The sequence below is a fragment of the Eumetopias jubatus genome, unplaced genomic scaffold (genome assembly GCF_037043125.1).
Source record: "Eumetopias jubatus isolate StellerSeaLion01/CBP00866 unplaced genomic scaffold, mEumJub1_p1.0 scaffold_1, whole genome shotgun sequence".
NCBI lineage: Eukaryota > Metazoa > Chordata > Mammalia > Carnivora > Otariidae > Eumetopias > Eumetopias jubatus.
This window is the reverse complement of record NW_028274807.1, coordinates 73,467,565-73,485,377: the sequence shown is the minus strand read 5'-3', so window position 1 is coordinate 73,485,377 and position 17,813 is coordinate 73,467,565. Positions and strand designations below refer to the sequence as shown.

General features: G+C 40.7%; 1 protein-coding gene across 2 annotated transcripts in view; it reads right to left on the bottom strand.

The window, feature by feature from the left end:
* Window positions 1-9,192: 9,192 nt before the first annotated feature.
* The window catches only part of ATP13A4 (ATPase 13A4), a 114,885-nt gene continuing 106,264 nt past the window's right edge, over window positions 9,193-17,813 (bottom strand). For both annotated transcript variants that reach the window (XM_028101057.2, XM_088025041.1), the window contains exons 29-30: window positions 15,014-15,094; window positions 9,193-9,884 (exon numbers count right to left, since the gene is read on the bottom strand). In XM_028101057.2, the coding sequence (XP_027956858.1) occupies window positions 9,672-9,884; window positions 15,014-15,094 (294 nt within the window). In that variant the 3' untranslated portion in view covers window positions 9,193-9,671. The remainder of the gene's footprint in view (window positions 9,885-15,013; window positions 15,095-17,813) is intronic.

Below are 17,813 nucleotides of genomic sequence, written 5' to 3'. Positions count from 1 at the left end.
GACAATCTGGGAGAAATGGACAAATTCCTAGAAACATACAAACTACCAAAACTGGAACAGGAAGAAAAAGAAAATTTGAATGAGAACAAAAATTGAATCAATAATCAGAAATCTCACAATAAACTGAAGAGCAGAGCCAAATGGCTTTCCAGGGGAATTCTACTAGACATTTAAAGAAGGGTTAATACTTATCCTCTCAAACTGTTCCAAAAAATAGACATAGAAAGAAAACCAAACTCATTCTATGAGGCCAGCATTACCTGGATTTCAAAACCAGACAAAGACCCACTAAAAAGGAGAATGACAGGCCAATATCCCTGATGAACATGGATGTAAAAATTCTCAACAAGATACTAGCAAATATGAGGCACCTGGGAGGCTCAGTCAGTTAAGCATCTGCTTTTGGCTCAGGTCATGAACTCAGGGTCCTCGGATGGAGCCCCTGCTCAGTGAGGAGTCTGCTTGTCCCTCTCTTTCTGCCTCTCCCTGCTACTGGTGCACACTCTCTCTCTCTCTCTCTCTCTAAAATAAATAAATAAAATCTTTAAAAAAAAAAGATACTAACAAATCCAATCCAACAGTACATTAAAAGAATTATTTGCCACAATCAAATGGGATTTATTCCTGAGCTGCAGGGGTGGTTCAGTATTCACAAATCAATTAACATGATACACCACATTAATAAAAGAAAGGACAAGAACCATACAATCCTGTCAATAGATGCAGAAAAAGCCTTTGACAAAATATAGCATCCATTTTTGGTAAAAATTTGAAAAAGAAAAAAATAAATAAGTATTATTTAATATATGGCTTTAAAATATGATAGGAGATGAATCAAGTCCTTCTTTGTTGTCCCACTTTTTAAAAATTGACTTAAAATAATTTTTGTCAGAATCTAAGACTTTGCCAATTACAGTGACTATGTAGATTGATTGAAGAAATTAAGATATTAAGTTTTTGTATTCATTAACATGATATATGTTCTCCTTTATTCACTTCTTTTTATATTTTTTATTACTTTTAATTTTCTTTATAAAATAAAATATATATTCTCCTTTATTTGATTCTTTTATATTTTTATTACTTTTAATTTTCTTTATAAAAAAACAACGTTGGCTAAAAAATAAACATAGACACTAAAGTGGCCTTTCATGGGATTTTGTGTGTATAACTATGCCAGTAAAAAGAATTTAAAAAAATAAAATAAATATTTTTGTACATAAAGAAGTAAAGTATTAATATTTTTAATTATATTAATATATTTTTACAAAAGGAGAAAAATACATATGTTGTAATTAATAGTTAATGTTGCAGTAACTAATACATGAATTTCATAAAATCAAAACACCTGCAAAAGTAAAATTCAGGCAATTATCAAATTGTTCTACTGATGTAACATTTTATTTTCTTGACCCATTCTAATTTTAAAATGGATGGAACTGGAGGTTATTATGCTAAGTGAAATAAGTCAAGCAGAGAAAGACAATTATCATATGGTTTCACTAATTTGTGGAATATAAGGAATAGCTCAGAGGACCACAGGGGAAGGGAGGGAAAATTGAATGGGAAGAGAAACCAGAAAGGGAGACAAACCATGAGAGACTCTGGACTCTGGGGAAAAAACTGAGGGTTGCAGAGGGGAGGGGAGCTGAGAGGATGGGGTAACTGGGGGATGGGCATTAAGGAGGGCACATGCTCTGATGCGCACTGGGTGTTATACACAACTAATGAGTAATTGAACACTACATCACAAACTAATGATGTACTACATATTGGCTAATTGAACTTAAATAAATAAATAAAACAATTAAAATTTGAAAAGAAAAATAAATTTCAATTTTAAAGATGGTTATTCAAAGTCGGTAATATATTTCAAGTATGAACTAAAATGTTCGCTTAGTATACAAAAGTATTTCAACTCACCATGTGTACCTTGCTTTATTCTTTTTGAGAAAGAGCCTTGGAAGAAAAAAAAAACAAAACACTAGATAACCAAATTGGAGCCAGGGGATGGAAATCTGAACTGTCTAGGGAATTAGCTTTTATATGGTTGGCAAAAAAGCATCCCTTGGAGATGTGTAGTAACTCATAGACTTGTCCAGCTCTCCTGCATTCTATTCTGCTCACACATGTGAAAAGCTTCCATGTGCAGTGCACTCTTCTAGGCCCTAAAATGAGAATCCAGAGATGAATGAGGCTCTAACCCTGCCCTTGATCTCAGCCTACTGGAGGCATGCTCAGGAATCTAAATCTTCTGTATTTTCTACTTTCCTCCAGCTGCTCCTGTGCCCCAAATCACAAAAGGGCTTTGACAAACTCATCTTTCACGGATATGTAAACCATTCATTGTTCAGCTGGATCCTTTGAGGAATCTTCTTCCTGTAGAAACTGGATGATTCAGAATCTGTTGACAGAAGTTATACTGTTTGGAAGTGATTGATTGTTGGAATATCTGAACTTATAATAAAAAACAAGCCAGCCCAAGGACTTCTGATTAGAGCATGTGAAGCAAAAGGAAAAAACATTCCACCTCACCCACTTACAACTGACTCCTGATCCATGAGGGAACGTCTCCCCCTCTTCTGCTAATGGCTTTTGCCCGAGGTTCTCATTTCTACTCTTATTCTAGGCCTGGTTGCCCATCCAACTACCCTCTGTAGGTAACTGAGCTAGCTCTTCCATGGCCCTCATGGGAGTCAAGTATCAAAACTTGGATCAAATCCTAGGCACTACTTGGTCTTTATTATAAAATTATCTTCCAGTGCATTGCAGATACTGTAATTTGTTATGGACCACTGAAGCAACTATTCTTTTTCACTTGATTGCTTATGTTGGGGTTGTAAAAACATCATCTTTTCAGTCATTAAATAAATATTAATTGATTTCACCTGTTATAGAGTCAATTACATTTTCTGAGTGGTTTATATGTCCAGGCTTGGTAGCCCGCACTGCTCATGGGTCCAACAACTTTGTTTTGGGGTCCATTCCCATAGCATTTTATACATTAGTCAGTAATGACTCTTATCACATTCATGGGAAAGGACCATTCTTCAAATCCAAGCACTTAATTCAGGGAGTGGCAGATATGGTAGGTATCTCAGTGTCTGCTTGTGGGAATCCAACCTCAGAAAAGAACTAAGAGTTCCTGTATTTGTACCCTCTGAATCCATGTAGACACCATCTACCCATTTCTTTCTGAGGCAGGGAAACCACCTGCTATAGAAGCAGATTTCACCTTTCCTTGCTCTCAACATGTCTGGATTAGAGTTCAGACTCCTAAGCTTATACTCTTAACTGACATATGCCACTGCCCAAAAGGGCATTAGAGATTGATTTTATCTATCCGTGTGCCATGTGGCTCCTAGTAATGTGGTCAGACATGGGGCACTGGCTAAGAGCCAATGACTTCAGCTAGCATGACTGCTGTGCCAACAAAAGCCAGTTCTGCCCTCACACAGGCCCCAGGTACAGGCCCAGACTCCTGCTGGCCTGAGCCACTCACACTTCTCTGGGAACCCTGTGAACTTTCCCTCCTGTGCTAGGGTGAGGTATGGGCAGATACAAAGATTTGGCCTTTCCCAACTACAAATCTTGGCATCCAGACCAAATCAGTTTCCAGGATCCATTTAGGGAGGATCCAAACCTATGAAATTGTCCCCAGATCAAACCGGTTTCCAATTAGTCATGGATGGTGGCTAGATTCTTAAGACTATCAAGTTCACCAAATTCTCAAGGCTAGCTTTGTGTTGGGTAGGGAGAAAACTGGCTCAGCTTTCAGGAAAGAGCATCCAGCCAGCTGTGCAGTCACCTCCTCTTATGCTTTGCTCTGTCCCTAAGCAGGCCAGGGACAGAGTGGCCTTAGGGCTCTGAGGAGCTTTCTCAGAGTGTTTTTTCCCTAAATGTTCCTGTGTGCACTTTCAGGAAAGAGGATCCAGCCAGCTGTGCAGAATAGAGAGATGGAAAGAGAATCCTTCCTATCTTTAGAATCTAGATTTCCCTGGTCACATAAACCTGGAACAATAGTCCAAAACAGGATCATAGAAGGCCCACCACTCTGAAGGCCGTCCTGAGTCATTGAGAAGCTTCACGGAAGCCCCCTGCAAGTCATGCTGCGTGCAGGGCTCGCGCTTATAGCATGCTCTCTCCTCCTGCAACCTGGATTGTCTGTATGTACCACAGGTTACCACTTTGGGATGATCTCTGCTACCATCTGAGGCTTCTGTGGGCCTTGCCTAACCCTGAGCTTGGTTGCCAGAGAACCCAGATTTCTATGACTGCATGGTCACTCTCTATCACCTGGCCATACCCCATCCTCTTCAACTACTTTCTATCTCCTCTAGCCATTTGAAGACATGCTTAGACTGTCTATGTCGGCTATGTGTCTCTGCATGATACCATCAGCCACTAGCCCCATGCACCTTCCACCTGTGCTCCCACAGTCACATCACTGCCAGGTGACAGAGGCCACAGGTGGATTCCCTCTGCCCTCCTTCATTACACTCTCTGACGGAATGGGCCTTTCTTTGCCCTTCTCCGCTCTCCACCATAGCTTTCTCTTCCTCAAGTCCTTGCAAAAGATCCTAAAGTTAGGATGAAACCAGAGAACAGATAGAAAAATACACACCCAGTTGTACTCAAACTTTTCCCTTATTCTCTATCCCCCAATGTTTGATTTTTAAACAAGTTTGCTTGCCTCAACTTTCCCTCCACTTGGATTTAGTATATTCCTGGGAGAGCCTTTGTAGCTGCACACAATTTCATCTCTAGGGTCCCCTACATATTGAGAGAGTCTTTGCAGCATATACCCAACTCTAACTCCACAGCACACCTTCACACCCCACCATATAAATGGACAGCCAAACTAAGTTCAAAGTTGAAATCACTATACTTTGCACTTTTTGTTGTTTTTATTCATAGTTCTATTGTTTCAGTTAAGTTTCTTTGTACTGAATAGAAAACAGATGTTCATAGACAAAAGAGGAAAAATAAATCAACAAAATATCCCAGTGATTATGTTTTTTATTCAATCATGCCACAGCTGCTTGCTGAGCTCCAACTATTGCCCTGTGCTGGGTGCAGAGTGGTAGGTGGGATGAATCAGGTTTGGTCCCTACCCTCAGAGAATGTGATCTCTAGTTAAAGTGGGGTTGAGTGAGAGTTGGAATAAGTCAAAACACTACAGGACGTAATACGTGGTAAAAAGAGCTGTCTGCCACACAAAAGTTGCATATGTGGAGTGTGAGCACTGTGTAGACAAAAAAGATCCCCCTTCTTGCTTGGCAGACCAGGTGGCATTCTAATTGAGTTTTGAGAAATGGATGGGATTTGGGTGTGTGGAGATGAGAATAATAATTATTGATGCCCCCAAAGAGAAAGCAGCATGAGCCAAGGTATTGAGTTAAGAAAGTAAGTTCCTGTATGCCTGGAATGAGTGAGTTATTAAGTGCTGGCAAAATGAGTGAGCTACTGACTGCATAAGGAAGTGAGTTTAGCACAAAGCCAAGACAGAATCCATGTGACCCTAAACTGCTGGACAAAGCAGAGGCTGAGCAAATTTCAAGCAGATACAGGTTTCTGCTTCCGGAGACTGAAGTCAGAAACCAGGGCTATATCTGCTCACGTGAAATAGACTCAAAGGGCTCTGGTCATATGATTCTACTCCTTAGCTATGGGAGTTGACCTTTTCTGTGATCAATGATCAAATTCAAGAGAACTTCTATGAGAACTAAAAACTCTTTCTGGAAGCAATTACATTGTGATGGCAATCCATTGGATAGTTGCCTTGCCTTGCTTGCCTTCTTGTTTTTCAGGGCTACAAACATTTCATCTAGGAGAAACAACATGGGAGAGTGACCGAGCAGGGAACTCATTGGTAGAATGAGTTCTGAAATGCTCCAGTATGCTCTTGGACAAATTAATGAGACTTTTGGAGGGTCTGGTACCTCATCAAAAGAAGGAGGATAGTAATCCTTGCCCTGCCTTCCTCCTATGATTGTTATGAGGCTTAAACAAGAGAATGAGTATGAAAGTATTTTGTAGACTGTAGTGCCCTGTTAGGGAGGGAAGCAGGGAATAACAGTGTCTATACTGTTAGGAAATTCCTGGAACTTTTTAAAGATGTTTCTTTGCTCCAACACTACTAGAGTAGACCACACCATTTTATTAGCCAGAGTGAAAGACTCCACTGCAATAAAGGAGCAAGATTGATTTTAGAACACCAGAGTTATAGATTATACTTTCCTCTTTTGTAAAGAATAATTTATTACAGCATAAACTAAATACAAGTCTCTGAATAAATAATCACTTCCCCAGTCACCACATCTGCAAGTGTGTACATGCACACTCCTATGAGCTCATAAGGACACAGATGGCACAGACATATTTCCATTCTCAGATCATTGCTTGTTTAGTGAGAAGAGCCCAGAGCCAGGGTTCCTTTCTGTGGGTCAGAGCTGTGTACCTTGGAGTGAACATATGGTGAACCTCTTAAATGATTTGGATCAGATGAATGTCCTTTTCTGCTCCAAGTCCTGGTCAGATAAGCGTATTGGGTGCAGGTAGCTCTGTCCTCGAGTTTGGGGCACTCTCCTATGTTCTTTTACTGAAATTTTCAAACTTCTCTTCCTATGAAAAATACATACATCAGAAGTATTCCCCAGCTGTCAGTTTGGCAGTCAGGACCCATCAGTGGACACCTATTTTCTAGAATCTTATCTCTAAGAAAAGCCACCTTCCAAAGCACAGAGCAGTCAAGCCCATTTGTCCACACTGCGGGCCCCACATGGCTGGGAGCCTGTCCCCCCCAGCTCATCTCCCCACAATATGCAGTCTGATATTCTATGTGGGCAATGACAAGTAATGGTTCACATCATAGCATAAAACTGAGACATGTGCATATCAAGCCTGAAAGGGATCTTGCAAGTAATTGAATTCCATCTGATATTTGACTTCCATCTCTAATTAGTCTTTGAATATCCACTTGCACCTCCAATGTCACAGAGCACACACTTCATGAGGTCACCAGATTCCACTTCTGTTTGTGCCATTGGGATAGTCGTCTTTCCCACCATGCCCTTTACCCACTGATCATGCCACCTGGCACAGGTGGGAGCCTTCTCCCCCACGGAAACCCTTCAAGTATTTGAAAAACAATTCTTACATCCTTTGACAATACCCCACCAGTCCTGCTTTTCCAAGTTAAGCATTTTCTCACTACCTCTAAGATATAGTTAATTTCAAGTACAGTCTTCAGAATAAGTCCCTTTTGACAAAGATTTTAGATTCAATCCTCAGTGATTGAATCACTTAGGACCATGGCAAGAGCAATTCAGAGTCTCAGACAGACACTCATGGGTTTTAGTTTTGTTTTGTTTTGAACATACTTCTAGCCCAAGCCTGGCAGGATGCCTAGCATTCATTTGAACATTAGGCCCTGGTATTAGCAAAGGGTTGCCTCCTTCCACCTGGCAAGTAAGAAACTCATTCTTTGTTTGACTGTGAGATCACCCCAAACACCCTGCCCTGCTGGAGCTTTGTAATTAGGAGGTATTTGGACACAACAGAAAGTTTGCTCAGAAGATCTGTGTCTGAGGCCAGGGTCTGCCTGCCTTACCCTGAATCTCAGTTTTCTCACCTGTAAAAGTAGATCTTAAGTCCTTCCTTGCCTGAGTCCGGAGGGAATCATGCAATTCAAATGAGCTAATGGAGGTGACAGCACCTGGTAAGGGGCTTTTCTAGGTGTGAATGCACATGCTGCTCTTGCCTGTCACCAGGTTGTAGACCATCTCCAGCTTGCCCTGTCCACAACCCTCCACTCTTAAAAAGTGGGTAAACTATGAGTCTTAGAAAAAGACATTCAGAACTACCATATCACTGCTGAGACTAACTTTGTGAAAGCATTTCTTCCTGTATCAAGGAAGACAATGATTCTGCACCCTATTTAAATGATTCTTCACACCCTATTTTAAAACCAGAAGCAACAAGGTACTTTCATGGCCGAGAAAAACCATGTTCCCAGTATTATCTATAGTCACAGAGCGTCCAACCATCCTCAGGAATTCAGCCAGGGAAGGCAATGCTTGCATATGCTATCAACAAGTAACAAAGCCACTACTTCAAAAACTAATGATGTATTGTACGGTGATTAACATAACATAATAAAATTAAATTAAAAAAAAGTAACAAACCCAGCCTAGGACCCACCTCCTACCCAGAACATTCACTTAGCATTTGATGTTTGTAATGAAAATTTTGCTTTTGCTTTAAAATACTATTTGTGGATATTGTCCTAGAACTGAGAGTTGTCTGCTGAGCTAACAGAAACCTGGGTGTTTTCTATGCTAAATGAATCCAATATAACAAAATTGTAATAGTGATAAAAATAAGGGCTATTTTTATTTTCAGAAAATTGAAGCCTCGGACTTAAGAAATGTGTAGACTGTGTAAGGACTTACGTCAATGATAACATATAATGTTGTAGCACATGACTAACTTTTCTCAAAAATAGTAGAGAAGAGGAGTGGAAATAGTTGAAGTTGGATATGTGAGATGTGGAGTTCCTAAAATATAGGAAATGTTCACAGGGGAAGGGGCTGCAGATCTTAGAGGACAGTGCCTGGGCTCTTTGATATGTGCTACTTTCCTTTCTTTCCCGGGAACACAAGCTGGACCAACTACATAATTTGTGGGGCTGAATCCAAAATGAAAATGTGGGAATTTCAAAATTTAGAATTTCAAGATGGCAACAGCAAAGCATTAAAATAAGGGTGTGCCCCTTCTAAGCATGGGGCCCTAGGTGACTGCACAGGTCATACATCCATGAAACCAGCCCTAAATACAGGTGACTGTACTTCCCAGCTTCTTTGCCAAATCCCTGATAAATGAGATATGAGTAGTGGAAGAGATGCATCCACTTCTGGAGTGAGGCAGTGGAAAGCTTTTGTGTGAGCTCCAGACTCTTCCTTTCCCATCACAGTGAACATGAAGTCCTTGTTTTCAGTCAGTGGGGCCAAAAGATTGAAGCAGCCAGCACTGTGAGGAAGGCGAGCCTACAGAGTCACCTGGACCACAAAAGAAGTTCTTATGTGTTAAGCCACTGAGACAAGGGAGTTGTTTGTTATTGCAGCATCAGCTCAGCCCATCCTTACTAATACACAGGGGAAGGCCAGAGGCAGAAGGAATTGTCTCAACTCTGAAAGTACTACAAAGGAACCGGACAGTGAAAACTGGTGTGATGGCTCCCATGCATTTGTTTTTCCACCAATAAAATACGAATTGAAAAGTGATCTTTCACATGTTACAATTCTATGACTACACATAGTACTATTTTCTCTCAACTCATTTAAAAAATATGTTATCTAAGAAGAAAGATTATATATTCTCCTTGTCCATTAGCCTCCCAATCTCTTGGCCAATTGCCATCCTTGGCCCATTCTTGATTCACTAACACCCTCAATATTCTCAGAAGCCAAGAGGAAAACACTCTTCTGGGGCAGTGTTCTCTGTAGAAAGTATTTTATCATGTAGATTTTAATTTACCACCATGATTGGATAGGTTTTTGATTCCAAAAACTCCAGCTGATTTTAGAAGAGTCTCATTGCTTGAAAATCACTGAAACTGGTCTCTTTTGTCATCATTTCTATGTTTTGTCAACTTGAATATCACACTGGCTTCAGAGTTGTTCTTCATTGCTCTCAAACACCGGATTGCTGTAAGACACTCCCCTTCCACACCCTGGCATGTCAGAGAAGGATGTTTGGTTTAGCAGCGGCCAACTAGGGTCATTTGCCAAGGCCCTCTGCCATATCCGATACTGACTTTTTGATTGATAGCCAAAACACCTTTTGAATGTCATCCACAGGGCTCGATTTTCAATGATGGCCTCCTGTAAAAAAAAACAGTTACCCTTTACAACCAGAGGTAAAATATTTCCAGGCTATGGCCCTCCATAGACCCTAAGAAGGAACCACCACATTGGCTGCTTAGATCCAGCTTGACAAAAAACGTGAGACTTGGACAAACAATTCCAATGTGGTTTCCTGGGTTAGGTCTCAGCCTCTCAAACTCTTCCACTTAAGGAACTCTTCTGGGAGAAGAGAGAGGAACATAGTTTCAAGAGTCTGGAAACAGCTTGAAGTAGTCTGCCTGGAGGATGAAATTTCTTCTGTATCTTGTATATAAATTAAATTTAAAATCATTCAAATTCTGCAGATCACTCCATGCCACACCCATATTTGATTTAATACAAAATGATATTTAAAATTATTTACCACCAAATGGAATTACGCTATAGAAAGATGTGCCAAAGGCATGATGTGGCTTTGGTATGCCCTGGCACTTAAATGCATAGTTATGAACATAGGTCAGTAAAGTTGAAATATGCACCAGTCTTGGACTTGGACAGATGTGGATTCAAGTTCCAGCTCTGACACCTACTATGGGCAAATTAATTACCTTCTCTGAGCCTCAGTGAACAGAAATAATAATTCCTTCCTGTTAGGTTTGTCATAAAGATTATGTAACTCTCCTTACAATGCAGGACGTGGCATGGTATAAGTGCCTCCCTTTACCACCCTTCTGAACTATTTAACAAGTGGTTATGTACTATGTTGACTGTGACCTCTGACCTTCACCTACAAATATTTCATTGCAATGCATTTTTTTAAAATTACAAAAGATATGTCTCTTTGGAAACATTTTAGACTGCCATTTTATTTCGTGAATTAGACTGAGCTTCAAATAGAGCCCAAATTATAACTTACAACACAGAATGCATGAGAGGTTATTTTTTAATTTTTCATTTTTATCATATTTAGCCATAAAAGCTAACCATCTTAGAAGTTATCATGAAAGAAACAAAAAGAAAAATATGAAAATCCTGCTGTCCCACAGAATTAAAATTTATTTTGGTGTTTGTCAGTGGTATCTTTGCTAAATTGGAAGAGTCAATTCTATGGGATTTTACAAGGAACTTTGCCAGAGTAGCAGTTTTCCTAAAATTCACCCATCTTTGCCATTTGAGTCCCATTGCCCATGGAAATAATGGGTACAGCTAGTCTGAATTGTTCTCTAAAAATGGATCATCTGCTAACAGGCTGTTAAACACCCACACAGCCACCTCGAGTATCTTGCAAACCTCAGGGCTTACCTAGCCAGATTTGTGATTCTACTTTCCCATACCAAGGTTTTTTGGTCCTTCCCAATTAACAAGAGAACAGTAGTTCTCCTTAGAGCTGGAATAAGGCAGGATCATAGTATCCAATTAAAGGTCTTAAAATTTAACTTACCTCTGGGAAATCTTAGCAGGTTTTAAACAAAACAAACGAAGCAAAGCAAAACACAGACACACACAGACTTTAGTGTTATATGCCATGCAGAGTGTTTTCATAATTCTAGAATTATGTAGAATTCTGATACCTGTATCCCTCTGCTGCTCTGGAAAGGGAAACTAAAAGCACCAAGAAGTGATCTGTCCTGTCACTCTACATTGCAAATTAAATGTAGAACTAGAAACTTTTTTGTTTCACCCCTTTATGAAATACCATTTCTTAAAAAAACAGAACTTCACCACACAAGCTCTTCAGATTGGCTACTAAAATAATTCATATATATGGCATATATATACAAACACATAAGTAATAAAAAAAGGGGGGAGGAGAATTAAAGCTACCCACATTAGCTCCTCTGCCTTTCAGCTGGAGGTTACATCATGAGGAAGCAAAGTGAGGATAGGTTCCATTCAAAACTGTTTGCTGGGCTGTTCTAAGATTAGGGGTAGGGTTAGACCTCTTAGTGGACCAGGCAATATTCAGGACTATACAAAAGGAGGCCAGCCATCCCTCATGCCTGTCCCCCAAAACCTCTCTGGACCATCTCTGTCACAGACTATCCAGGGAGTATGGAGTTAGCATGCCCATCCCAGGAATCTTTAGCATCTGCTGTCAGACATCCCTACAACTACCTGAGAAAAACATCTTGCTGCATCCATGACCGTCTAACGTCTTTACCTGCTCTGCTAGGCTCACTTCATAAGGCAAGAAATTAAGTGTCCATAATTCTCCATTACAACTGCCTTCCCCACAGACTCAAATGGCTTTGGTTTGTTCCTGAGTGCCCCCTGACAGCAGAAGGGTAACTTCAAATAACTGGAGACAGCAGTGGAAGAGCCTGGAGGCGAGAGCTGGGACCTTACAGTGTTATTTCTCAGTGCAAAAGCTGCTGGGAACCCACACTAAACATCCACGCCTGTCTCCATTTCTCACTCAACACAAGAAACAGAGGAGAAACTTAATCTTTCATGAGTATCAAATTACCCTCTCCATCTGCTGCAAGCGAGCAGCATCACTTCTTACATTTCATAACCGAACAAAACTTTACCCAGCTTCTATTAGAATAAAGCAGGGTCTTAGATACTGTAGGTACTGAGATGAGTTCTTGCCAGCACAGTTTATATCCATACACAACCTATACACAAATAACTGTAGCATTTTTCCTCTTGCTTACTCTAAACTGTGAGCAATGGAGAAGGTCATCAGAATCCATCTCACATTGTGCCCTAGGACATGGCACATGGTCAACAAATGCTTGTGGAAAGAGCAAATGAACAAATGAAAGCCTGAATGATTGATAGATTTAAAGTCAGAAATACTAAGTACCACAAGAGATAATACAATAATAATAGTTTATATTTATCAAATATTTGCTATGTGCTTTTCTGAGTTCACATTTCATGCTCACAGTAACCCGATGAGATAAGGTACCTTTATTATCACTATTTTTCAGATGAAGAAACAGAGACACAGAGGAGTGGAATAGCAAGTGTTGCCCAAAGTCAGGCAGCAAGAAAGGGTAGAGCCAGGATTCAAACCCAGGTAGACTATTTCTGGCCTATGCTCTTAACTGCAAATATAGTGGCAGTTGAATGGCTTCCTTCTAGGGGATTATGGCAAACTTCATTGCTCAGTTACCTGTCCCCTGTCACCAGACCTATTGAAACAGAAATGCTAGGGAGAGGGCTGGAGAAGTCCTCCTACTTTGTTGCTCAGCACATTCTTCCCAACTTTTTACTGCCTACCTAAAAGGAAAAAACACAGTCTAAGCCAATCTGTCTAATCTTTTGGCATAGTTCTACTTTCCCAGAATCCCTTCCTACTCAGGATGACAATAAGACACAGTTCTAACCAATGAGGCATAAGAGAGAGTCTGGAGGGTGGCTGTACGAAATTATTTTGTTTCCTCATAAAAGGGTCCTACTTGAGGGGAAAACGCTTGCTGGTGCCTCTCCTTCCATTTTCTTGCTGCATTAAAACAGAGATAATGCCCAGCGACATGGACGTGATCTGGACACATAAGTAATACACACAAACGTGAAAGGCCAATATCTAAAGATGGAGAGACTGAAAAGTGAAAGATGGATGATCCCCAATGACACCACTGAGTTACTAAACCAGCCCTGAAACCACTTACCTCCTATCTTCTTAAGTGAAGAAATAACTATTTTTACTGTTTAAGCCACTGTTACTTGCCTAACCTATCCAGGCTTTGGGAAAGATTCATGAAGAGGAGAGTACTACAGATGTGCCATAGAGGATGGAATAGCACTTCAAAATGCAGACATGAGGGCAGATGTACTACAGAGGAAATAATGTGATTGCTGCCAGGGACAAGGCACATACATGATTATCCCTTAAAGGACAAAGCTCACCTTTCTGCATCTAGGTATGAGGACACTCATGTGATGCTCTTTTATTAATTTGGTGGCTTTGGAGACCCATATGGGTTAGCATGGTACTTCTCAATGTAGTTTCTCAACCAGCAGTATCAGAATCAACTGACAACCTATTAGAAATAAAAACTTGCACCTATTCTAGACCTATTGAATCAGAAATGCTAGGGGAAGGCCTGGACAACCTGTGTTTTAACAAATCCTCCAGGTGACTCTGATGCCCATTCAAGTTTGAGAGGCCCTGGTTTTGCATACAGAGAGAGGCTCCAGTACCTTAATTCTATGCCCTAGCAAAGTAGCCTATGTATGCCCTAGCAAACAAATGCCCTAGAAAAACTATCAGTTTTTACCCTGCCTAATATGGAAGGTTCTGCAGGGAAGTCAAGTTCCAGGTACTCTCCACCTACCACAAATCCCCCCTCTCACTGGAACAAGGCTGGGTTTGCAACCAGAAGTAGGAATGGGGGACAGACTGAATCCTGATGCTCACCTACCCTTTGACACAGATGCCTTTTCTAGGGATGCCCCCTGTTCTTCAGTAGGCTTTGAAGAGTGGAGAGTTTGTCTAATAGCACTGAAGGAGGAGAGACTGAACCATAGCCAAAGAAAGAGGGGGCACAGACACATTTTACTGAAGAAATGGAGCAACTGGGAGATGAAGAATAAAAGCCAGGAAAAGCTCACTATGAATCTTATTTCCCATCTGTAAAAAAAAAGTAATAAGTGAAAGAAGCCAGACACAAAAGGCCAGATATTATGTGATTCCCTTTATGTGAAATGTCCAGAATAGGCAAATCCATAGGGACAGAAAGTAAATTAGTGTTTACCAAGGTGTGAAGGAAGGGAAAGGGGAAATGAGGAATGACTGCTAATGGGTACAGGATTTCTTCTGGGGTGATGAGAATGTTCTGGAATTAGTGGTGATGGTTGCGCAACTCAGTGAATATACTAAAAACCACTGAACTGCATACTTTAAGAAGGTGGATTTTATAGTATGTGAATCATATTTAATTTCAAAAATGAATTGAGTTGGTTCTCTATTTGTGGATTTTAGAAATGAACAGGACTTTAGACATCATAATTCCCTTCTCTCCAGGTCCACTCTGCAGGCAGGAAAACTAACACCTTGTTTGGAATTCACCAGGGGAAAGCACCATTGCTTATGTGGCTGAGGAATGGAACCCCTTGCACTGCTGAGTCTTATCAATTAAGCTGTTCCTTCTTTCAGACTCCCAAAGAATGCCCTGCCCATCTCTGCCCCAAATGATCAGCAGCCCCAGGGCACTTACCTCCACAACAAGGGACACAATGAAATTGGAACTGAGCATAATGATGATGTAGACCCTCCACAGAATAGGAGTGCAGAGCAGCTGGTGGGAGATGGAGAATCACTGTTAGTTTGAAGACAAATAAACACCAGAAAAATGTTCACATGTTCATGGTGTACATTTCCATAAGTTATAGATCATGGATGTAATAGACATGCATTATGTGTACGTTATATATGTACATATTAGATACACATACATACATAATACATATAAGACATATTTTTATGCATGTATCAAACAATGTGGAAGGATTATACCCAATGATTCCAATGACTTGTAAACTATGATTGTTGCTTTATTTTCTCTTATCTTTCTTTCTTCTTCATTTTTTGGTTCCCCTGTAATTTCTAAATGTCCTAAAATAAATTTGATCAAAATTTGATAAATTTGGTAAGTGTTTTTTGTTTGCTTCCATTGTTTGCTTTTGCGAGGGAATACAGGAATGTGGCCCTATTCCCAGAAGGCTCTGAGGGTACGTGTGTCAAACCTCCAAAATGGGCAGTGTTGCCCTCTACTCTCTGGTGCCACATCTCCCCTCAGCTGAGCCCTGCTTTTGAGCCTCAAGTCAGGGCTTCACGCTCAGGACTGTGTGTACCCAGCTGCACAGACAGTGCCATGATGAGGGTACTCACCAATGGAGCAAGCAGGGCTGAACTCAAGCTGGCACTTCACGCCTTTTCTTCCCAGTTTCTCTGCATTTTTCCCAATCCCTCCCCAGGTACATGATATATATAATAGATATGTATACTGAATGGATGGCTGGCTGGATAAATGAAGGGATGGATGGATGGATGGATGGATGGATGGATGGATGGATGGATGAAATGAAGCCAAATGCACACTGCTGGACCCGGCACTGCCTCATACACTGCCTTCTACACCGGGGGATTAAAAACTGGTACAACTCTGTGGAGGGCAATGCTATTAAAATTAAAAGTTCAAAATCATTTCTGGGAATTTATCCTAGAGACATATTTGTACGTGCCTGAAATGATATATGTATAAGGTTATTTCATTGCAGCTTTGTTTGTAATAGCAAACATAGGAAGCAACTTAAATGTCTATCAGTAGGGGACTACATACAAATTATGGTACATATATATATTGAAATAATTATATTAGCATAAAAAAGGAATGAGGAAGCTTTATGTACTGCTATGGAACAATTACCAAAATACACCGTCTCATGAAAGAACAAGGTGAGGGATCATGTACGTGGTTGGGGCAGCCATGAACACGCTCCATGCAGGTGTCCTACTGGGAGAATAAGCGGCAGACGCTCCAGCGCTACACTCGGAATCTCCCACCATGTCCACCCTGAGGCCACACTTCCCATGGGTTGCTCATAGTTAATAACTAAGGATGGCAGGCCTTCTCACTGCTCTCATTCTTGTGAGACATTAGACACCTCTGATGGGCAACTGTGTTTGGGCTTTCTTAGAATTGCACTGCAGCCGGGGCACCTGGGTGGCTCAGTTGGTTAAGTGTCTGCCTTCGGCTCAGGTCATGATCCTGGGGCCCTGGGATCGAGCCCCGCATCGGGCTCCTTGCTCGGCGGGGAGCGTGCTTCTCCCTCTGCCTCTTCCCCTCCCCACTGGCCTTGTGCTCTCCCCGCCCCCCATTCACTCCCTCTCAAATGAATAAGTGAAATCTTAAAAAAAAAAAAAAAGACCTGCACTGCAGTCTGAACCCCTGCTCATCTGGCCCTCCTTACCTCCCTCCTGCCTTCATGGGGGTCAGACCCACATCATAGTGTGGGACCCTCCCGCTCCTTTTCTGGCTTCCTAATGTTCTTTCCCCTACAGGCAGTTCCTCCAAAGCTTGCTTACACATCTCATCTCACCTTGCCATCTCCAGCTCAGAAGACCTGGACAAATGTAATAGTCTGCTACTATTTGTGTAAAAATGATATATATCTGTGTATGCATATGTATAAAATATGCCTGAAAGCATATAAAATAAAGTGGTGTCATCAGTTGCCTCCAGAGAGGGGACCTGGCAGCTGCGGGAAAAGGATGTGAGGCTATAGGGTTTCTAGCTTTTGAATTTTAAACTGTGTGGATGTGTTCTCTATTTAAAAAATTCAAGCAACTTCTTAAAAAAATGAGGAATAACTAGCTATAAAACAGCAGGACTCCATTTAAAATAAACTTCATAAATCAGTCAATGCACATTTATAATATATGAAGTTTCAAAGACAGAAGGATATAGTAAATAATGTTACAATTTTCTTTGCCTGCATATTCACTTTATAAAATGTACCCACAATTTTGTGTAATAAGAAAAAAAAATTATTATTTTTAAGATGAGCAATAATTCTCTGCAGACTCCTTTGCAGTCATGTTGGCAATGACCTCACACAGGTTCCCCCTAAACTAAACAGAATCCCTATTTTCTTGTACCGGAGATATCAGCCTCTCCGTAAGAGTCTTTGCTTTTAAAGAGTGTGACTGAACCTAACATGTCTTAACCCTAATTTCTGCAGGATTAAGAAGTTTTAACTCACTTGGAAGACTAGTGGGAAAAGACTATCTTCATGAGGACTCACTCTAATTCACGGAAATATTTAACAATAGTGGCAATTACAGTGTTAGCCACAGTGACACAATTATCAAAATGAAAACCAAATGTAAACATTAGTTTGTATGTCACATGTCAAGAAGGGTTTGTGAAGGTTTTGCTGGTTCACGATGAACTGTGAGCTCCTAGTGCTCATCTCCATGCAAGAACCTAATCTACAACAGTCAGTCAGTCATTT